Source organism: Felis catus, chromosome E1 (genome assembly GCF_018350175.1).
Source record: "Felis catus isolate Fca126 chromosome E1, F.catus_Fca126_mat1.0, whole genome shotgun sequence".
Lineage (NCBI taxonomy): Eukaryota > Metazoa > Chordata > Mammalia > Carnivora > Felidae > Felis > Felis catus.
In genome coordinates, this window is record NC_058381.1 from 25,400,194 (window position 1) to 25,423,511 (window position 23,318).

At 38.7% G+C, this 23,318-nt stretch overlaps 2 protein-coding genes across 3 annotated transcripts in view; one reads left to right on the plus strand and one right to left on the minus strand.

The window, feature by feature from the left end:
- The window catches only part of APPBP2 (amyloid beta precursor protein binding protein 2), a 53,044-nt gene extending 36,874 nt beyond the window's left edge, over window positions 1–16,170 (minus strand). Inside the window, exon 1 of the mRNA XM_023244758.2 lies at window positions 15,723–16,170. Coding sequence (XP_023100526.1) covers window positions 15,723–15,860 — 138 coding nt within the window. The 5' untranslated portion in view covers window positions 15,861–16,170. The remainder of the gene's footprint in view (window positions 1–15,722) is intronic.
- The window catches only part of CE1H17orf64 (chromosome E1 C17orf64 homolog), an 84,395-nt gene that overhangs the window by 58,124 nt on the left and 2,953 nt on the right, over window positions 1–23,318 (plus strand). The window contains exons 6-7 of one of the 2 annotated variants that reach the window (XM_019817571.3): window positions 15,227–15,293; window positions 18,657–20,592. In XM_019817571.3, the coding sequence (XP_019673130.2) occupies window positions 15,227–15,293; window positions 18,657–18,747 (158 nt within the window). In that variant the 3' untranslated portion in view covers window positions 18,748–20,592. Of the gene's footprint in view, window positions 1–15,226; window positions 15,294–18,656; window positions 20,593–23,318 lie in introns of those variants that run through there. The other variant, XR_006589298.1, reaches the window with a different exon arrangement.

The following is a 23,318-nucleotide window of genomic DNA, read 5'->3' on the forward strand; positions in this document are numbered from 1 at the left end:
AATTCTAAATAATAGATGCTTAAGTTGATAGACAAAAATAGATGTTTCCTATTAACATCTGATCTTTTACCAAGTACCCTGGCATATTCAGTACATGAAACTCATGGCTTACTGAACCTGTTTTATCTTTGTCATTTTTCACATCAAAGGCAAGAAAACTATAGCTAGAAATATTCTACTTATTTTCTCATTAATAAATATCAGGAACATTTGTGTAAGACACTGTGCTAGGTATCAGGGATATATTAGTGACTATGATCATCACAGGAATACAAAGTAAGAGTTGTTCTCTGATCTCAAAAAACGTAGAATCTGTCAGAGCAGAAAGATAATGCTCACAGATTATACAATGGAGGTAAACAGAGTGTTTTAGTATCACAAATGAAGTAACTACTCTAAGAAGAATTTCAGCTGAGTTTTGAAGACAAACCGGAGTAAAGCTTCTGGCAACAGGCAGATGACAGCGACACATATGAAAACCTTCCAGCTCTTTTCCAAACAAAAGGAACTGCTGAATAAAGTTATCAGAAAAGAACTTTTGGATAAATAACTGAGTTTGAAACCAAGAGCAAAAACTTCACAGCTGTCAAAACTCAAAAACAGCTGGGAAGGAAGAAAAACAGAATAGTTTATACCTCTGAGTGGTTGTGGGTAGAGTACAAAACACCAGATAGGAAGGAGTCCAGACAGCAGATCCTTGTAAGCAAAGGGACTTGGAGCTGAACTACCTGCCTAAACCAGGAATGAAAAAGTCAAGAATATCCACAGCCTTCAAAGTCTGCAGTGAAAAACTGAAACTTCAAACCTAAGACACATAGGACTATGCAGTCCCAATTCATACTACCTAAATGATTTACAGACCCCAAACCCAAAACTTGGTATTAAAAGCTGAAATCTGAAATCAGTGAAACCCAAGAAGCCCCCACAGAGACAAAGACTAAAACATCTAGAAGGGATGATGAAAATGTTTTATATCATGATCACTGAAATCCAGGCCACAGGAAAACTATGTACTGTCTGTAAGACAAAGGATTCTCTTTCTTCAACAAATAAACTGCAAAGATAAGAAAACAGATGGAAAGGCCACCTATAGATCAAAAAAGACTTAAGAGAGATCAACCAACAGCCAACCTGTAGAACTTATCTAGATCCTGACCCAAATAAGCAAACTGTAAAATTACATACAAATTTCACATTTAAAACTGAAAATCGAATAACTGTATATTCAGTAACAGTAAGAAACTATTAAATTTTTTAGGGGTTGTAAGAGTAAGGTGGCTACTAAAACATTAGCAGATGAAATTATATGATGCCTAGATTTGCTTCCAAATACTATAGGAAAGGGGGATGTGGTAGAACAGATTTACCAAGACTGGCCAAAAACTGGTAACTGTTAAAGCTGGACAACAGACACACAGAGGTCTTCTATCTACTTTTGTGTTTAAATTTTTTAATAAAAGGTTTTTAAAAAATGTCTCCTTTATCTCTAAACAAATGTATCCTTCACCTCTAAAATAAATGGAAGTAACAAATTGTTCTATTTAATACACACGTACTATCTTCACTCATAAGATATATTTACTCGAAAAATTCTCTAATCTCAAAATTCATCTGAAATGTAGCTCTGAAAAAATTCACATTGTAATATAATATTTCCTTTGCTCTTATATTGTATATGATATGTAAATCCTGTAACTGATTACATTGGGGTCTCAGATTATAAATTCTTGGATTAAAGTGTCACAGAAGTATTTTAACATAATACACACATAATTAAAAGGTAAATGCTTTCTTTTGAAGACAACACTTAAATGTCTTGCTTCTTATTAACATTTTAATTTCTTAGCTGCTCTACCCTCATTGGTTCCATGTCATACTTTTTTAAATTTAATTCAACTGACCAACATGATTATTCTTATCTTGCAGGGTAAATGCTTTGCTTATTGGCAAGTAAGTCCAAGAGGTTAATACACTCATATTATTAAAAAGCACAAGAGAGGCGCCTGGGTGGCGCAGTCGGTTAAGCGTCGGACTTCAGCCAGGTCACGATCTCGCGGTCCGTGAGTTCGAGCCCTGCGTCGGGCTCTGGGCTGATGGCTCGGAGCCTGGAGCCTGTTTCTGATTCTGTGTCTCCCTCTCTCTCTGCCCCTCCCCCGTTCATGCTCTGTCTCTCTCTGTCCCAAAAATAAATAAAAAACGTTGAAAAAAAAAAAGCACAAGAAACAGTTAACACTCAAATAAGAGGGCAACCCTTTACTAAAGTTTAAATATGCTGTCCACATATGAAGATGCTATTACATCCACACCCATTTAACAAGAAACTAAGAGTTTTTTCCCCAATCATTATGAGGATGAAATCAGGTCTAGTATACAGATTCTCTAACTCTATCCCTCACTTGAGGGGGTAACTTGTGTAATTTACATGAGTATGTTAAATGTGGAAGAGGCTACCATGATATAAATGATCAAAAAATCTGGGTTAGTAGTAATACCTAACAACGATAACCAGCCATATGTAAGTCAATATGTGTCTGTGATCTCTATTATTTGGTAAGAAGTTTCTCAGCTTCTCAAAGCTTCATTACCAATCTGTGGTGAAAATTAGGTCTATCCAGGAGGCAGTAGAAAGACAGCAGTATAGTTCTAAGAAATACATTCTGTCTCTATATGGAAACTCATTCTGTATTGTAGGTAACCAACTTTAAACAATTTGCTTCCTCTGACTTAGAAGAATTACATGTTTTTAGAAAAATTAGAGAATATGGAAAATAATGTATAAAAAGGAAAAACATTCAATTTTACCATCTAGTGAAAATCACTATCAACATAATAGCACATTTCTTTTCAGTCCTTTTTCTTACTGATTTGCAAGAGCCTTGAGTATGTTTCATAAACTTTAATACTCCATTATGTAAATTAAAACCTTTTTCCATTTCACATTTTTTAAAATTTGTATTTAAGAGAGACACAGAGAGCATGCAGGGGAGGGGCAGAGAGAGGGAGAGAGAGAATCCCAAGCAGGTTCCATGCTGTCAGCAGGGAGCCAAATGTGGGGCTCAATCCCACCACCACGGGATCATGACCTGAGCTGAAATCAAGGGTCAGACACTCAACTGAGCTACTAGGCACCCCTTAAATTTCTTTATTCTAATTGCACTAATCAGCACCTCAGAAATCCTGAATATGCAGTATACAGTTCCAGAAAGAAGTATGAAAAGTCTAAACACTTAAAAAAATAAAAATAAAAATAAAAAAATCTAGGGGTGCCTGGGTGTCTCAGTTGGTTAAGCATCTAACTTTTGCTTTTGGCTCAGGTCATGATCTCACAGTCAGTGGGTCCAAGCCCCACATCAGGCTCTGTACTGACAGTGTGGAGCCTGCCTGGGATTCTCTCTCTCTCCCTCCATCCTGCCCCTCTCCTGTTCGAGTGCACACTCTCTCAGAATAAACAAAAATAAACTTAAAAAAATAAAAACAAAAAAACTGAATGATACTCAACTATATTTCACTTAAGAAAAAAATCAGTCCAGGGCACTTGGGTGGCTCAGTTGGTAAAGTGGCCAACTTTGGCTCAGGTCATGATCTCATAGTTCAAAGGCTGTTTGAGCCCCATGTCGGGCTCTGTACTGACAGCTCAGAGCCTAGAGCCTGGAGCCTGGAGCCTGCTTTTGATTCTGTGTCTCCCTCTCTCTCTCTGCCCCTCCCCTGGTCACCCTCTGTCTCTCTCTCTCTCAAAAATAAACAAACATTAAAAAGAAAGAAAGAAAGAAAGAAAGGAAGGAAGGAAGGAAGGAAGGAAGGAAGGAAGGAAGGAAGGAAGGAAGGAAGGAAGAAAAAAGAAAAAAATCAGTCTGGAGTGCCTGGATGGCTCAGTTGGTAGAGCATGCAACTCTTGATCTTGGGGTTGTAAATTTGAGCCCCATATTGGGTATAGAGATTACTTAAAATCTTAAAAAAAAAAAACAAAACAAAAAAAGAAAGAAGAAGAAGAAGAAGAAGAAAAAGAAAAAAAAATCAGTCTGGCTTCAGTGGCCAAAAGAAACAACAATGGCAACGATACGGATAATAGAAGGTATCTTATTATAGTCCTGGTTTTAATCGGAATGCTTTAAGTGTTTCACCACTAAGTATTCCTGTTTATATATATATATATATATTATCTTTTAAGTATGTTTATAATGTCAATCTGTATTTCCTATTAAAAGTTTAAAGGGAGAGACGTTTAGGTTTTTATATTATGATGATAGTTCCCTGTCTTATTAATATGATGAATTATATTAATAGACACACTGATTTGTATTTGTTATTATTTAGAAATTCTGCCTCATGAATCACAAGTGAGGTTCTCAAGAGATCTTCTTTTTGTTGCTACTTCAGGTTTAGGTATCAGTGTTACGTTGACCTGTTTTGTTTTTGAGGTAGGGGAAGAGGCAGAGGAAGAGAGAGAATCTCAAGCAGGCTCCAGGTCCAGCACAGGGCCCAACTCGGGCTGGATCCCATGATTGTGAGATCATGACCAGAGCTGAAATCAAGACTTGGACACTCACTGACTCAGCCACCCAAGCACCCTATGTTGACCTCTTTTCCTTTTTTTTTAATTGGAAAGAATTAGGTTGGTCTGAAACAGGTTAAGTTCCTGTTAACCAGAGAAGCATCAATTCTTCTCTGAATACACTCAAGAAAGTTCCTGAAGTCAGTGGTAGTTGTTTGCTTGCTGAGGGAGACGGCAGATGTACAAAGGGAGAAATATAATTGTTCAACTTTTTTTTTTAATTGTTCAACTTTTTAAAATGGTTTTTAGTCTATTAACTTCTTTGGTCATTTATATTTTCCTAGAAACATAATTTCAGTAAAGTTTTCAGGCAGATTAGCATAGAATTATACACATTCTGCTACAACTAAAGAAGCCATTCTACAATTTAAAAAGCTACTTTCCTCTTTCCAGTGTATCTGTGTGGTTTTATTATTTTCTTTCTTATTCTTAATTTTGAAAATGAGAGCTTTCACTCATGTTTCTTGATTTGGCTAGCTACTGAATCAACTATGTAATTAATTAGTTGAATTATTTTTTTGTATTAAACTACATGGACTTAGTTCTCATTCACACTGACAAATATTTGAGTTTTTAGGCTATTAGGACGATTTCACATTCAGATACCCTATCTTAAAAATTCAATTTTTAACTCAACTGAGACTGGGTGGCTCAGCTGGTTAAGCATCCAACTCTTCATTTAGGCTCAGGTCATGACCTCACAGTTTGTGAGTTCGAGCCTCATGTCAGCCTCCACAATGACAGTGTGAAGGCTGCTTGGGATTCTCTGTTTCTCCTTCTCTCTCTGCCCCACTCCTGCTCGTGCACATACACACACTCTCTCCCTCTCAAAATAAATAAAACTTAAAAAAATTCAATTTTACTTATTTTATGTATCAAAATAAATAACATGGTCATAAAAATCCAAGTATTAAAATAAAACAGAAAGGATGTGCAAAGTAAAAAGCAACTGCAATCCTATCCCTTGAATAAATACCATTAAAACTTTGTGTTTCTCTAGATTCTTTATTTCAACGCACATAGAAACATACACGTATATTCTTCTACTTTAAAACACACGCAAGTGTGCACGCACACACCCCTGGGTGGCTCAGTTAAGTGTCTTGACTCTTGGTTTCAGCTCAGGTCATGAGCTCATGGTTGGTGGGATCGAGTCCCATGTCAGGTTCTTCGCTGACAGTGCACAGTCTGCTTGGGATTCTCTCTCCCTCTCTCTCTGCCCCTCCCCCACACTTGCTCGCTCTCTCAAAATAAATAAATAAGCATTTTTTTAAAAAACACACACAAACAGGATTATGTTATTCATACTACTTTATAAATAGCTTCTTATTCTCCCCACTTGATGTGCTCTGGCATCTCTACCTCAGTATATACAGCCTCCTCATTCTTTATAACTGCAGTATTATATTCTGTTCCTGTTTGATTAGCATTTAGTTTGTTTCCAATTTTTGCCATCATAAACAACATTGTAGTGAACATCCCTAAATGGAACTTTCCCACATTCACAAGCAGTCCTGTAGGATTAAAATCTGTAAATGGTATTGTGGTTAAAGGATATGAATGATTTCAATCTTTAAGTTTCACAATCTGATAAAGACGGATGTTATTTTTTAAAAACCTTTTTACTGAAGCATAACATAGAGTGTACAACTCATATTTAAATGTAACAATAAATTTTCACAAAGTGAACACACATGTAAACCAACATCTAGATCACAGAGTATTATCAGAATTCCAGGCACCTCCCTTTGTGACCCTGTGTAATCAATACCCTCCAAAGACTAAAAAAGAAAAAAAAAAAGATCCTCTCCTGACTTCCAACACTTTTGATTAATTTTGATCGTTTTTGAACATTAAATAAATGGAAAAATACACAATATACCCACAGTTTCCAAACTGCACCAAGGGTGCCTGGGGACTGCAAGTTATTTTAAATTTGAGAGAAACGATATTCAACATCTGTATTACACCATGCCAACTACTAGATTGCTATATTCTTTTCAGTGATGTCTAATCTTTGTTAATAAGCTGCCATTTTCAGTGGTTGCTATAATAATAAGTAATGTGTAAAAATCAACATGGAACAGAAAATGAGGGTGGTGGGTGTCCAATCCGATTCCAAGATTTGAGAAGTTGTACAGTGCTGAAAGTATACATCCCATTACTAACTAATTGTGGTTATTTAAAAATGAAATAAAAGTACTAATTTTTTTTCAATTTTTGTGCATTATTTTAATGGCTCTTAACTTGTTGGGACGTAAGTACTACTAAGTTGTTCATATCTACTACTTAATAAACGGAACAGTTTAGGTATTTCTTTTGGCCCACAAGTGCCATGAACCAAGTACCATGAAGGGAGAAAGTCTGGGAGCCTCTGGTGTATATTCCTGTCACTGGTTTCTTACAGTATCACTTGTAAGATTCATTCGTATTGTGTCAAACAGCTGCAATTCGTTCATTTTCATAGCATAATATTCCACTACATGACTATTCCACTACTTACTAATTCTACTGATGGTGTGTGTGAATTTTAAAAATTTAAATTCCAGTTTAGTTAACATACAGTGTTATATTAGTTTCAAGGTACAATATGGTGATTCAACAATTCTATATGTTACTTAGTGCTCATCACAATGAGTGTACTCTTGATTCCCTTTACCTATTTTAACTACCCCCCCACACACCCATCTCCCCTCTGGTAACCATCAGTTTGTTTTCTATATTTAAGACTCTCTTTTTTCTTTGTTCACTGTGAATGTTCTTAAGTGTACATTTCTTGAAGTGGAATTGCTGTGTTCCAGAGTATGTATATGCTCAGTTTTAGCAGACAGGCTAGTCTTCCAAGATAGTTCATCAATTTACACTCCCAGTAACAATGTTTGAGAGTTCTGACTGCTCCATGTCCTAACATTGTTTTGTTTTGCTTCATTTAGTCATTCTGAAGAATGTACACTACCACAGCAATTTCCCAAAATGAGGCTGAGCCCCTTTCATGCAATCATGATTGCTTTCCAAACACTTGCTTGGTCCTTTGAATATTGGTCTTTTTAGGTGCCTATTCAAGTTCTTTTCCCATTAAAAAAAAAGGGGGGTATATTAATATTAGAGGCAGGATATTTGTCTTTTTAGGTGCCTATTCAAGTTCTAATTCTAATATTAAAATATAGCATTGAATATTGGTCTTTTTAGGTGCCTATTCAAGTTCTTTTCCCATTAAAAAAAAGGGGGTGTATTAATATTAGATGCAGGATGAGTCTTTGATCAGGCATATGTCCTTCAAGCATCTTTTCCCACTTCTCCCACTCTGTGCTTGGTTCTTCATGATCTTAATGGTATCTTTTAATGAATACATGGTCTTAATCTTAACATAATCCAATTTATGAAATTATCCTGATGTTTGGGCCATTTTGTAAATATATCTTTGTTGACATAGTGAGAATTGTTTTCCAAATTTAGGTCAGCAAACCATCCAAAAATGATCACTGCATATGGTGGTAAGGTAAAATCATGATACTTTTCCTCCTATATGGATATCTAATTGACCAGCACCATTTATTTGACTTTCCTTTCCCCACTGTACCACTGTGTTACTTTTATCATAAATCATGTGACAGTATACTTATCAGTCTGTTTCTGGACTGTTTTATTCCATCAATCTATTTGTCTATCCATGTGCCAATGCCACATTAATCTTAATTGCTACAGCTTGATACTTGGTAGTGGGAGTCCTCCAGATTTTTTTTCTTGTTCCTCGTGATTGCTTTGGCTTGACTCTGCATTTCAGTTGAGCATCTTTTGATGTTTACTGGCCATTCATATCTTCCTCTTGTATGAGCTGGCTGTTCAGGTGTTCTGGAAATGAGCTGGTTATTCTTCACATACTGATTAGTATTACATCTTTCTCAATTAGAAAATACACCCCTTGGGGTGCCTGGGTGGCGCAGTCGGTTAAGCGTCCGACTTGAGCCAGGTCACGATCTCGCGGTCCGTGAGTTCGAGTCCCGCATCAGGCTCTGGGCTGATGGCTCAGAGCCTGGAGCCTGTTTCCGACTCTGTGTCTCCCTCTCTCTCTGCCCCTCCCCTGTTCATGCTCTGTCTCTCTCTGTCCCAAAAATAAATAAAAAACGTTGAAAAAAAATTAAAAAAAAAAAAAAGAAAATACACCCCTTATAAACATTAAAAAGAAAAAACAGGAGGGGGCACGGCACCTACGTGGCTCAGTCAGTTAAGCATCCAAACTCTTGATTTCGGCTCAGGTCATGATCTCACAGTTTGTGGGTTTGAGCCCTGCATCAGGCTCTGTTATGACAGTGCTTGGGATTCCCTGTCTCCCTCTCTCTCTCTGCCCCTACCATACTGCTTAAGCTATCTCTTGCTCTCTCAAAAATAAATAAATAAACATTAAAAAAAAAAAAAGAAGAAAAAATATAACCCATGTGTCAAATGCTGTCATTTCCATAGTCTTTAAAAAAATGCTTACATTTTTTTCCCCTACTTTTTTAATGTACTTAGAAGTATTGATTTTTTTCCTTCTAGGTTCTGGTTTCACACTTAGAAAAGCCTTCTCCATGCCAAGATGGCATCACAGTGTTGGCAAAATGAGTAACGTAGGACTTCGTCTTTTACGTTACGTATTTTTATAATGTTTGACTTTTTAAATTTATTTTTATTTTTTTTATGTTTATTTTCAGAGAGAGAGAGAGACAGCGCACATGCGAGTGAGATGAGGGGCAGAAAGAGAGGGAGAGAATCACTTGGGGCTCAATCCCACAAACCTTGAGATCATGACCTGAGCTGAAATCAAGAATCGAATGTTTAACTGACTGAGCCAGCCAGTGCCCCTATAATGTTTGACATTCTTTACATTTGTAAAGCACCTTAATAATTTCTTCAAAGAAGAAATTTCAGTCATTTCCCACAACAGAATAATGGCCCAATAATTTATTCTGATACTTATATGATTTCATTTGCCATACTTAAATCTTTAATACACCTGGAAGTCATTTTAATATATAGTGCGAATATATTCCCCCAAACAGCCAGCTGCCCAAGGTATTTTATTTTCCCCAATTAAGGCACCTGGGTGGCTCAGTCGGTTGAGCGTCCGACTTCGGCTCAGGTCATGATCTCACGATCCGTGAGTTCGAGCCCCGCATTGGGCTCTGTGCTGACAGCTCAGAGCCTGGAGCCTGCTTCCGATTCTGTGTCTCCCTCTCTTTCTGACCCTCCCCCGTTCATGCCCTGTCTCTCTCTGTCTCAAAAATATTTTCCCCAATTAAAATACAGCACTGTTAGGGCACCTGGGTGTTTCAGTTAGTTAAGTGCAGCTCAGAGCCTGGAGTCTGCTCCAGATTCTGTGTCTCCCTCTCTCTCTGCCCCTTCCTTGCTCGCTCGCAGGCATGCTCTCTCTCTCAAAAGTAAATAAAGCATTAAAATATAGCATTGTCTCTGGGGTGCCTGCCTGGGTGGTTCAATCAGTTAAATGTCCAACTCTTGACTTCGGCTCAGGTCATGATCTCATGGTTTGTGAGTTCAAGCTCTGAGTCAGGTTCTGTTTTGACAGTATGTAGCCTGCTTGGGATTCTCTCTCTTCTTCTCTCTCTGTCCCTCTCTGCTCGTTCTCTCTCTCCCAAAATAAACTTTAAAAAATTAAAATATAGCATTGTCTCTTTACTTAATCATTTAACAAATTCTTTTTAAAATTTTGTTTTAATGTTTACTTTAATTTTGAGAGAGTGTGTGTGTGTGTGTGCACACGCGTGCAAGCAGCAGGTGGGAAGGGGCAGAGAGAGAGGGACATACAGCATCTGAAGTAGGCTCCAGGCTCTGAGCTGTCAGCACAGAGCCCGACGCAGGGCTTGAACCCACAAACTATGAGATCATGACCTGAGCTGAAGTCGGCCACTTAACCAACTGAGCCACCCAGGCGCCCCGTATCATTTAACAAATTCTTAAATGTGCTTTCACTTCTATTTAGACTGCCTACTATGTTCTATGAATCAATTTATCTCTCTGCTGTTCTTGTGCCAATGCTACACAATTTTAAAATATGTAGCTTTCTAAGGCGCCTGAGTGATTCAGTTGGTTAAGCATCTGACTCTTGATTTCGGCTCAGGTCATGATCTCAGGATCAAGGGATGGAGCCCCACGTCAGGCTCTGTGCTAGGCGTGGCAGCTTACTTGAGATTCTCTCCCTCTCCCTTCCCCTGCTTTTGTGTGCACACGCACGCGCGCACACACACACACTCTCTCTCTCAAATAAATAAAATATGTAGCTTTCTAATGCACTGGACTACATTATAATGCATATGTCTCCTAAATATTGTGCATCTTGGAAATTTCTTTGACTCCTTTATTCTCATGTAAGCAATTTCTCCAGATGAACTTCATATTTAGTCACTTTCCTGCACTGGTAAAGTTTTGAGCATCTGATTCATATATCAGATGAATTCACAGCTTAAATTGAGATGAGCTGACATTATAACATATTACCTTACCATCCAGAGATACATGGTATGTTGGGCTATTTATGTTCTTTATGCCCTTCCCCCATAAAGTTTTTAGCTCTCAATTTATTAATCTGAAGAGCTCATTATATGAAAAGATTATTAATTCTTTGGCTGTCAAATATGTTACAAGATTTTTTTTTCAATTTGTTACCAGCCAATTTTAAAAGAGTACCAAGGATATTAGTTGAGCTTTATATAGCTATACAACAGAAATATACATAGAAAAAGAAAACATTGACTCTAATACCAAGTAAAGGCATTAATTTGTATGGTTTTCTGCATGAGACAAAGCCAAAATCATTGAAGTTAAAACTAAAAATAATAAATTGGGCCACCTGGGTGGCTCAGTTATGAATCTGACTTTGGCTCAGGTTGTGATCTTGCCATTGGTGAGTTCAAGCCTTCCATCAGGCTCTCTGCTGTCAGCCCAGCCTTCTTCGGATCCTCTGTCCCCACCTCCTCAGCCTCTCCCCTGCTTATACGCTCTCTTTCTCTCTCTCAAAAATAAACTTAAAAAAAAAAAAAACCTAAAAATAATAAATAGAACACACTGGGGCGTCTGGGTGTCTCAACCAGTTGAGCATCAGACTCTTAATTTCAGCTCAGGTCATGATCCCAGGGTCATGGGATTGAACCCTGTGTCAGGACTTCATGCTCTGTGGAGTCTGCTTACGATTCTCTGTCTCTCTGTCTCTCCCCCTCCCCCTTCAGCCCCACTTGCATGCTCTCTCTCAAATTAAAAAACAACAAAAAAAATTATGGGCACCTGGGTGGCTCAGGTCATGATCTCACAGTTTGTGAGTTCGAGCCCCCGCATTGGGCTCTGTGCTGACAGCTCGGAGCCTGGAGCCTGCTTCGGATTCTGTGTCTCCCTCTCTCTCTGCTCCTCCCCCACTCATGCTGTCTGTCTCTGTCTCTCAAAAATAAAATAAAATAAACTTTTTTTAAATTAAAAAAAATTAATAAATAAACAGAACACATTACTGAAACACCTCACCTAGCCAAAACTTAACTCTATGGCCAATTTTGTAATTGGAATAGGACACAAAACAGACCAGTCAGCAGTTAAAAAGATCCTAAACTTCATTCTTTAAAAACCCAGCCCTTCACTCTATATTTGCTTTCACTTGGTACACAGCTTTACAATTCCTTCTATTTATCTTTCCATTTCTATACCTAAATGGTTGAGCACTCCTGGTTAAAAGCTATACAGATTCAAAGACATTATTTTACAACATATGGATTTTTATTGAACCATCTATACCACCTGTGACTTTTTAAAATTTTTATTTTTTTTTCCACCTGTCACTTTAAAAAAATATATTTTCTAATGTTTATTTATTTTTGAGACAGAGGGAGACAGGGCATGAGCAGGCAGAGGGGCAGAGAGAGAGGGAGATACAGAATCTGAAGCGGCTTCAGGCTCAGAGCTGTCAGCACAGAGCCCCATGTGGGGCTCAAACTCACCAACTACAAGATCATGACCTGAGATGAAATCAGAAGCTTAACCGACTGAGCCACCCAGGCGCTCCTCCACCTGTCACTTTTTAAAACAAATTGTTAATAAACTTCCCTTCCCATATACATCAACAGCCACTTCCAACTTCAGTTTAGCTTCCCTATATAGAAACCACACCACTCCTATCCCTTACTCTCAGCAGATGATCTTACCTCCTTATTCAGGATAACCATTCTTTGCAAACTTAGCTATGCTGACACCTGAAGTCCCTAACTTGTTCCATTTGATCTTAGAGAAAAAAGTACTCTTTCTCCAACTACAATTTAAGACCCATACCTTAATTTACACATGGTGAAGGAAGAGGCAAGACTCATTAATTAATTCTCTTGTTCCAGGTCTCCACTCCATAATCCATTTCCCACCTAACTTATACAATTAAACTCTCATTCCATTTTCAGCCAATAAATTCAGCCAATATATTCTAATGTCGTCCATGCTTTAAAAAAAAATCCTGAGGTGCTTGGGTGGCTCAGTCGGTTGGGCTTCCAACTTTGGCTCAGGTCATGATCTCGCGGTCCATGAGTTTGAGCCCTGCATCGGGCTCTGTGCTGAGAGCCCAGAGCCTGGAGCCTGCTTCAGAGTCTGTGTCTCCCTCTCTCTCTGCCCCTCCCCTGCTCATACTATGTCTCTCTCTCTCAAAAGTAAGTAAACATTAAAAAAAAAAAAAAAAAATCCCTTCACACTTTACCCTTTCTACATATCAACATATTTCTCCCTTCCTTTCCTTAGGGAAAAGTCAGCATGCCTACTTCACCTTCCATTCATTCCATTACCACATCTCCTAAAGTTTTATGCCTTTGCCTGAAGCTACTCACAAAAATTAACAGTGACACTGGACTACAACAATCAAGAGGAACTGGGTATTTTTTTGGTTCCACAAATACTATGATTTTGTCTATAACTATGCCTATTGATGGAAGTTGGGACTGCTGAAGGAATCTGATTATGAATTTCTCCTTGGCTCTAAATTGGATAAAATTGGAAACTATAAGCAATCTCTTAAAATGCTCAAAAACTGGGCAAGGGGTATCTTATATTTATATGCATTAAAATGCTTACAAAGCATTTTATATTTATGTACCAAAATGGTGTTTTAAAGCAAGAAAAGTTCCTTATATTTCTATCAAAGATTCAAGTCCAGGGAATTAGTTCTATAAACGTCTTTCATGAAATAATCGATTACCTCAAAATGCAAAATCTTCTTGAGCAAGAAGACAGGATAGGTAGGAACTAAATACTAAATATTAGACCTTGATTAAATTACTTAACTTTCTCACCCTTAATACAGGGTTATACCTTACTCTACAGTTTAACTGTGAGGATTAAACAAGACGTGTAAAAGCACTTAGCACAGTTCCAGGAACACATTAAATACCTTCCTTCACTTTAGCGCAATGCCATACTCCAAGATACATACAACTATTTAGAAGTAAAAGTGTACCAAAAAGAAACAATATTAAAACTTTGTGAACTATTTGAAACAGAAAATGTGGCAAAAGCACCATCTGTTTATACTAATAATAATCTTCAAATGAAAGGCTTCAAGTAGAAGCACAAGTTACTAAAAGATGTTCAAGTATTTTGAGGGAATTCAACTACTAAACGTACTTAGCTTGAATTTCCAATGTTCTCCTCTACGGAGTGTAAAAGATTACATAAAATTTAATAAAATGGACAGAGTAAGCATACACACAAAGCTGTAGTTTCCCAGGTTGAGAAAGACAAATCTAAACTCACCCTTCCTTGGGAGGAATGGATCTCAAATATACAAAGTTTCCTTAGATATACACAAAAGCAAATCAATGTATCAAAGGGATTTGAATGAATGGAGGCTTTCTTTACTTTAGGGGCCCAAATAATAAAATGAATAACCAAAACAAATCCTCTCCAAATATTTATGGGGGGGAAAAAAACATTTTAATTATTAGAATTGGTGTAAAGCAGCTGGCTTGAGTAGAATGTAGCAAGTCAGTTGCTTTCTGAAAAAACATTGTGGGGTGGAGAAGGTGGGCAATCTTCCCAATAAAACAACTGCCATAAAACCCCATACATACATAAGAATATACACATCTGTTAAATATCAATTTACACTGTTCTGCCAACTTAGTAATCAAGAGGAAGTATTTAAGATCTAAAAAATAAGTCATATTCCACTTCTGGTCACATTTTGCACGGGTGGCTACTGGCAAGTAGGGGTTATCTACGCAGATTCAAGGCAGTGAGGACTGAATAATAAATCCACTGTTCACTTTCAAATGTAGGGGGAGAGGAAAAGGGAGGCTCCGAGTCCGTAAAGTATCTCCTCCCTCTCTAAACACTGCAAAAACTGTCCAAGTCTAAGACATTTACCCCTGAAACTCCTTGGAGAGTGACTTGGGAGACTTTTTGTTCAGATTTCTGAGGGGGAGCTATTTAGGAATGCGGCAAGATTGCAACTTTCAAATACATGAACGTAACTTTAGAATTTAAGTATTTTTTCTTTCAGGAAAGATTTTCCCGCTTTCCTTTCAAATAGTTTACCACCACTCACATATTAACAAAATCTCCAATTCAACCCCAAGTATAAACAAAAACCAAAGTTTAAAAAAAAAATGCCAATAAAGCAGACAACTACTTCTACTAATTCCTCATCTCCCTCTCAATTAGGAACGAAGAACACGAAAGGCGAAACGAACACGAAGCAGAAAAAAAAAATGCTTGGCAAGAGGAGAAAGTAAGTAGGAAGGAGGGATAAGAGCAGAGCAAAAAGTTCAGCTGATGCTGACACTTAATATGGGTAAAAAGGGAGAAAATATTCTGAAGACACAGGTGAGAAGTAAAGAACTGAGTGGGACAGGGGAGCAACAGAGGAAGTCCAAGCAAAAGGCCTATGGGGGTGGGGGGCACAGTGTTGGAGGGAACACCAAAATACGCGGAAAGATTCATCAGGAAGAGATACCAATCAAGGCCCAAGAACTTGAGAGACAGAGGATATGGAGACAGGGTATTCCTATCCTGGCAACCACGAGACCGCGCCAGATGTCTGGGGAGGCGATCCTGCTACGAGGGGTGAGGGGTTAACTGCGGGGGCTCGCAGACGTGGAAGGGGGTGCGGCCCTACGGGTTGCAGCAGGGGAGCGGAGAGCAGGCCTACGGTGCGTACCTTGTAGTAAACATCGAATTGGATGTTCTCGGGCAAGGAGCGGATGTCTCGGCGGGAACGGATGTAGTTGTCCACGACAGCGGAGATGGCGGTGTTATACAGAGTCTCTGGGATCCACTCTAGTTCCACGGCCGCCATCTTCCTTCCCTCCTCCTCCGCCTCCTCCGCCTCCTCCTCCCGAAGGCCCCCGCCTCCCTCCGTAGCGAACTCCTCTGCGGCCCCGGAGGATTCGGACGGGCGGCGGCAGCCACGCGGGCACACGGCAGAAGCGCACGGCCACCCTGGCTCCTTCGGGGCGAGCTGTAGGGCAGCAGCGGCGCACCCAGGCCCGGGAAAACAGCGGCGCACGGGTAGAGGGAGAGCCAAGCCCAGGCCTCACATTCCGGGTTTGAGAGAAACCCGGGTTCCGTCCCAGCACCGAGCTCTGCAGGGGCGGGGCTGCGTGTGCGGCGTCATGACGTCAGCGCACGCTGACGCGCCGGAGGGAAGGAATGCGGCAGGCGGAAAACTTGGGAAGAAAAGAGTGGTGGTTCTTTTCGCAGAGAACGTATTTTCCGAAGGGGCCGCAATTGGGTGGGTGGGGGTGGACTTTTTACACTAAGACGAGTAACGCTCTAGCGTTCCCGATTACCCAGGCGCGTCAGTCGTGCCACGGGAGTTCCTAGGCATGGACTGTATCGCGGCTCAGGTAAAAGTTTGGATCCTTCACAAAAGTGCACAGTATCTGCACACTGAAAATTAGGCATTCAGGGAATTCATATGGGTCTCAACACCCTTCTTTAGATTCGGGTCCTTAAGCCAACTTACGAACCTTCGGTCCAGGAACTAAGAGTCGGCATAGGTCATTGTATAACTAACAACTTGCATTTTTGAACTTTTTACAATATTTTCTTTTTCCAAAGAAAACTTACAAACAAAAAATAAGAAGAAGAAAACTCCTGCTGTAGAAGAATTTGGTAGGAAGGTTGGCCTGATTATGGAATTACAAATAGTGGTGAGAGAAAAAGGGCTAATTGCTGGCTGTGTCAGGGGTCAATGGTGAGATAGAAATCAAGATTTCAATTTTCTCCCATAATTCTAGTCCCAGCCTCAGGGGATTGTTGAATAATTGAGAAAACTTGTTTCAGCTCCCTTCCTTACTCAGCCTGAACATCTGCTATTTATGTAACTTAATTTTCCAAGTCGGCCATCTCAACAACTTATGCAATATCTTTCTGCTCTAGGAATTTAACAAGGAAGTTACTGGCCGTAATTGATGACACTGTTTCATAGTCACTTTATAACAATGCAAAACTTGGAGACAATAATGATAATATGTCCTGACATTTAGAGCTAAAGGAATTGGAAGTGGTTCTTGGAGTTCACCTTGGTATTTTTATGTTAAATGTCTAAATAATTTGGCAAAAAAGAAACACAGTTCTTTTCTCAGTCTATACCAGTTCTATAATCCATGAATCTAGGAAATCTCTGGTTGGCCTTAAGGTAGGGTTGCAGACTGAGCAAGTAGAAAAAATATATAAATGCCCAGTTACATTTTAATTTCAGATAAACAATGAATGGCTTTTAATATAAGTATGTTGTGTACAGTAGTTTTACGCACCCATTTCAAGTCACTGTAGCACGTAAGTTTCTTCCAACAAATTCTGCATCAGGAGTTCTTAGATCTTTTGAGGCTGTTTGGACCTTTTTCCACAAAAATGTATAATTATCCGTATATTATCCATGCAAATGTTGCATGGGACATACTTATACTAAAAAATTATTCATTGTTCACCTGAAATTCACATTCGAATAGGCATCTGTATTTTATCCAGCAATCTTACCTCAAGAAATCCATGAATGCCCTGAAATTGAATGCAGATGTTCGAGGAAATTTTGACTGAATCAAGACCTGGGCTCAAGTCCTATAAAAAGATTGAGCTGTGTCAGACACATTTATTGATTGCTATATGGACCTTAGATGCTGCTGGGCAGAGTTAGACATCAAAAATGTATATAGACAGAGGGGTCTCAATGGACAAACAGGCCTCTTGATCCCTTCTTCATTGTTTTAAGATTGAAAGTTATTAAAATGTGTTTGATGGACTGGGAGGCCCTGACCAAGGGTGACAGATTGCCTGAAAGGACAGGACCCCCAAGAAACAATTCAACATGAGGGTTGGAGGAATCGGGACCAATAGCTGGCATCTGTACAAAGGACTAAGCATCAAAGGGGAGCATTGACTCCAGAACTAGACCCATCTGCAGGTTTGGGCCCTCAAGAACTGGCTTAACAAAGAAACCAGTGGAAACTAGGCTATTTTTCTTGTACACTACCATCGACTGAGGGAAGAACGGTTCTCCCTTGTGCCTAGGAAATTAATGAGTCCCAGCAGAACTTGGATTTGAACTCAATAATTATATAAATAATGTCTTGCCATATATTGTACAATAGCATAGCATCTGAGTTTTCAGTGGTCAGGGCCAGGTCATAAACAGGTTTATATGTAATGCTAATGGACTGGGACTTTATCTTAGAGATAATAGGAAATCCTTAAAGGATTGTAAACAGGGAAGTAAAAGGATCAGATTTATGTGTCAGAAAGAAGACAGAAATCACCTATGATGGAAGAGCCAGAAGGTCCAGAATCATGCACTTAGCTATAGGAGGGTAGAATACAGAAGAGGCCTACTAAATTGTCATGACAACCTATACATTTGATGGACAGATGTCCCTTTTATCATGAAGTTACCTCTACAGTGCACCAAATCCTCTTTAAGCCTTGGTAGCCTCAAATTTGGCAGAAGTCTTTCTAGCATACAAAGCTATATGAGGCATGAACCTGGTCCAAAAAGAATCCTAAGAGGCAATCTACATCGTGACCATTTTTAAATTGCAATTACTCCCTTAATCGAGTTGTGGGGTCTAAGTACCTTTCTTTTGAATGTGGTTAGATTGTGTCTGCTTCAACAAGGAAAGTTCAGCAGAAGTGATGCTAGGTCAGAAAAAGCCATACAGAGTCCACTTTGTTCTCTGGAATACTAATTTTTGGATTCCTGAACCACCATATTAAAAAGAGGAACTACCATGAGGCAACCATGATCTCAAAAAACCCAAGCCACGTGGAGATGCTATGCGTAAGTGCTCCAGTCAACAATTCCAGGTGAGTACAACTTTTGAGTCATCCCAGCTCAGATACCAGTTATTTCAGTGAAGAAGCTTCCAGATGATTCCAACTCCCAAGACATTTGAGTCACCCTAAGCCAGTGTTCCCAGATGAGGGCTTAAGCACCATGGAGCTGAGACAAGCATCTCTGTTCTGCTCTGAGTTCCTCACCCACAGGAGCATAATAAAGTGATTGTTAATATACCACTAAGGTTGGGTGGTTTATTATGCTATAGTAGATCACTGGAACACCCCATTCCAGTCCCCTAAAGTTCAGGAACGCATCACCTTAGACTGCATATTGAACCTATTCCCTTGCTGGGCTACATATTACTAAGGATATAAATGCACTCATGAAATGATACAATTCACAACCCATGCTAGACAATCTTAACTTTCTGATGAATTGTCCAACCATAGAGTATCAGCATAGAGACAATTTTTGTCCTAAATTTGAAGAATCTTTTTCAGAACCCTCCAAGTCTAAATCCACATATTCAACACCCATTAGCCACAGACCAAAAATCACATGGACCTCAGAAATAAGATTGTCAAGGCACACCTATGACATCACACATCATAGAGGCAAAATAACTAGGTCATGTAACTTGCAGCCACCGAAGAACAGAGCAAGGGTTTGTGAACAAGTTCTTGTCATTTGGGAAAATAATGCAGATAGGAGATTCGGCCCAATTCTCATTCCTCTGTACTATTACCCATATCCCTAGAAAACTTATGCTGCTGATGCTGGTCCATCGTATGGAATAAAGGCTTACAGATCATTCTTGGAAAGATAGACACATAATAATAATAATACAGTGTGAGAAATACTGTGATAGTTTGCACAGGACATTGTGGGAGTACTAAAGAGATACTGAGTTGGTTTGGGATATAGTAATGCTATAACAGTTCCAATGTAGGTTAGTTCTCAAAGTATTTTTAGTTGCAATGAAATTCATAGGAAAAGAACATTTGAATAGATTCATTTGAACAATTATAAGTAAGTTCATTTTGCCATGACACTACACCACGAATTTTGGGGAAATTTCCTAATTATCAGAATGTAAAAAACACATGGAAAAGAGTGAAAATTGTAGTTCTTCAATAGTGACAGTGAAAAGTTTTAGCTCTTTCAATGAGGTAGAAATAGGAATGAGGTAAGTGATATAGTAATAACTCTTGAGCCATCCTAGAGAAATGCCATTATCCTACCTGAGTGATCCCATTCACCTCTAATGCCCCACTGAACATTTTAGTTAAAATATACAAATGATACAGATTTTTAACTTAGATGACAAAATGTATGGTGAACACATTTACTGAGCTTAACAACATACTGAAGAGCTTAGGTCCAGTTTTGGATTTTTAAAGTATGATATATCTATAAGATACAAAGGCAGACTTGGGAAAGGTTTCAAGTGTGGGAAAAAAAAAATCTTGATGATTGTTTATGATAGTTGAAGACAAGAGAGTATATAAAAAGAAAGAAAGACTGTGTATTCCAGAGAAGAGAAAAAACTAAGAGATCACATTATAATCTACCCTGTAACATCTTATAATGATGTCTTACGTCAATTATATCATGCATGGATGCCTTATCTCCCCAAAGCGCTCATTAACATCTTGAGGACTGGACCATAAATAGTGTGTGTTTCAGATACAAAGCCTTATGTCTTGGTGCACTAGCAGACATAAAGTGAACATTTGGTAATTAGATTGATAAATGGCCTTCCTACCTCTCTTTGTGGGGCGGGGGGGGGGGCGAGCCACACAATTTGCTGCTTTGTAAAATATTTATTTTACACTCAAATTTTCAAAAACATACTCTTTAAAGTGTTTTGTTCCTTTTTTAAAAATTGTGGTAAAATATACATAACATTAAATTTACTATTTTAGCTGTTTTTAAATGTACAATGCATTAAGTGCATTCACAGTGTTGTGCAGTCATCACCACTATCCGTTTCCATAACTTTTTCATCATCTCCAACAAAAACTCTGTATCCATGAAACAACAATTCCCCATTTACCCCCTCTTCCCATCCCCGGTAACCTCTAATCTGCTTTCTGTCTCTATGAGTTTGCCTATTCTAAGTACCTCATATAAGTGGAATCATGCATTTGTCCTTTTGCGCCTGGTTTATTTCATTTAGCGTGTTTTCAAGGTTCATCCATGTTGTAACATGTATCAGAATTTCATTCATTTTTTTTTTTAAGGATTTTGTTTTTAAGTAATCTCATCCAGCCTGGGGTTCAAACTCACAATCCCAGGATCAAGAGTCACATGTTCAACCGAGTCAGCTAGGCACCCCTATTATTTGTTTTCTGTTTTTGTTTTTGTTTTTTCTACTTTCATTCTTTTTTAAGGCTGAATAATATTCCAATGTATGTATATAATACATTTGTTTATCCAGTCATTTGTTCATGGCCACTTTTTCCAACTTTTGGCAATTGTGAATGACACTGCTATGAACAGAAGTATACAAACATCTGTTTGAGTCCCTGTTTTCAATATTGTTAGACATATACCTAGGAGTATAATTGCTGGACATTTTGGTCATTTTACCTTTAGTTTTTTGAGGAACTGCCAAACTGTTTTCCACCCCCATTTTATATTCCCACCAGCGATTCACAGGGGTTTCCATTTCTGCACATATTCACTAACACTAAAAAAAAATTCCATTTTTTCATTTTTTGGATAGTAGCCATCCTAATGACTGTGAAATGTATTAGAATATTTTTGTGTTCCACCAAAATTCACGTTAAAAATATTCAAATTCCAACTTAATTTATAGATGTTTCCTCACATGTTCAAATAGACGTATATATAAGGATGTTCACACGGCTTATGTGGTTATCAGTTTTAAAATATGTACAGCAACAGTCCTCCCCCTCCCTCCACATTGAGACAGCAGACAGAATGGTTCTATGCCATTTGTTTTTAGTGAGAGGACATGGAAGAGGGAAAACAAGGAGCCTTTTATTTGCCTTTGCATTTTAAAAGTCTAGGCCCTGCAGGGAAACAGAAAGAACTTATATGCATGGACAACTCAGTAGATTTGATCAGTAGAGCTTCCCCCTCCCTTACACCAGCCAGTGTCCCAGGAAAAGAGAAAGAATGAAGAGGGAAAACGCAAAGTAAAATGATGATTGTTTATGATAGTTGAAGATAAGAGAGTATATAAAAAGAAAGGAAGACTGTGTATTCCAGAGATTCCAGAGAAAAAGAATAGGAACCTGATAATGGAGGAAGTGCCCTACATGCTGTACCCTGACCACAACTACCCTTCACTTCCACATCTCTGTATGGATCCTAGAGTAGCTATGAAAAGAAGATTTAGGGTGGTCTGAGTGCAGAAGGTTTACTTTCATGAGCAGAATCCAGAAAGGCAGTAAGAATGTACAGTGAGAAGGGCTGCCTGATGACAGGCCCAGGCAGATGAGCCTAAGAACATCACAGGGCTCTCCAGCATGATAGGAGAATAGTAGAATGACTTTCTTTAATTATTTGGGGGTAACCAGCATTTATGAAGGGCTTTCAGCATCCCAAAAGTTGCTCAGAACAATTTCTGTGCCCAAGAGCCTTACACAGCCTCCCAGAGCTGGTCACTGGCTGCCTGTCACAGGGGCAGAAAATCCAACGTACAGAAAGTGCCCATGAGGGAGGAGAAAGAATTTGTCTCTTAAGAACCTCTGAGATCCAGAAGGAGAAAAGTACAGCAGTGATGGGCATGGATTATGGCAAAGATCTAAATAGGACATAGACATCTTGAAGATGCTGATCATTAGCCAGATAAAACAGCTTCAACCCTTTTTGGTTCTCAGATCACATGACTCAAGATTCAAATTCCAGGAATAGAGAGTTTGATTGGTTAGCTTGGGTTACATGTCCACCTTTGGCCAGGGGAGTACGAGGCAATATAATTGACTATTCACCAAGACTATATCAAGTAGAAAAGATTATTTTTACATTTTATTTATTTATTTATTTATTTATTTATTTATTTATTTATTTATTTATAAATATAATTTATTGTCAGATTGGCTAACATGCAGTGTGTACAGTGTGCTCTTGGTTTTGGGGGTAATTCCCATGATGCATTTGCATTTTAGGGGCACCTGGTGGCTCAGTCGGTTAAGTGTCTGACTTTGGCTCAGGTCATGATTTTGTGGTTTGTTGGTTCGAGCCCCATAAGACTCTGTGCAAGACAGCTTGGAGCCTGGAAACTACTTTGCATTCTGTGTCTCCCTCTCTCTCTGCCCTCCCCATCTTGTGCTCTGTCTCTCTTTCCCTCTTTCAAAAATAAACAAAACAAACAAAAAACATTAAAATTTTTTAAACATTAAAAAATTTTTAAGTAAAGATTTAATATTTTAGTTTTTTAATTTATTTTAATGTCTTTTTTTATTTTTGAGAGAAAGAGAGGGAGAGCAGGGGAGAAGCAGAGAGAGA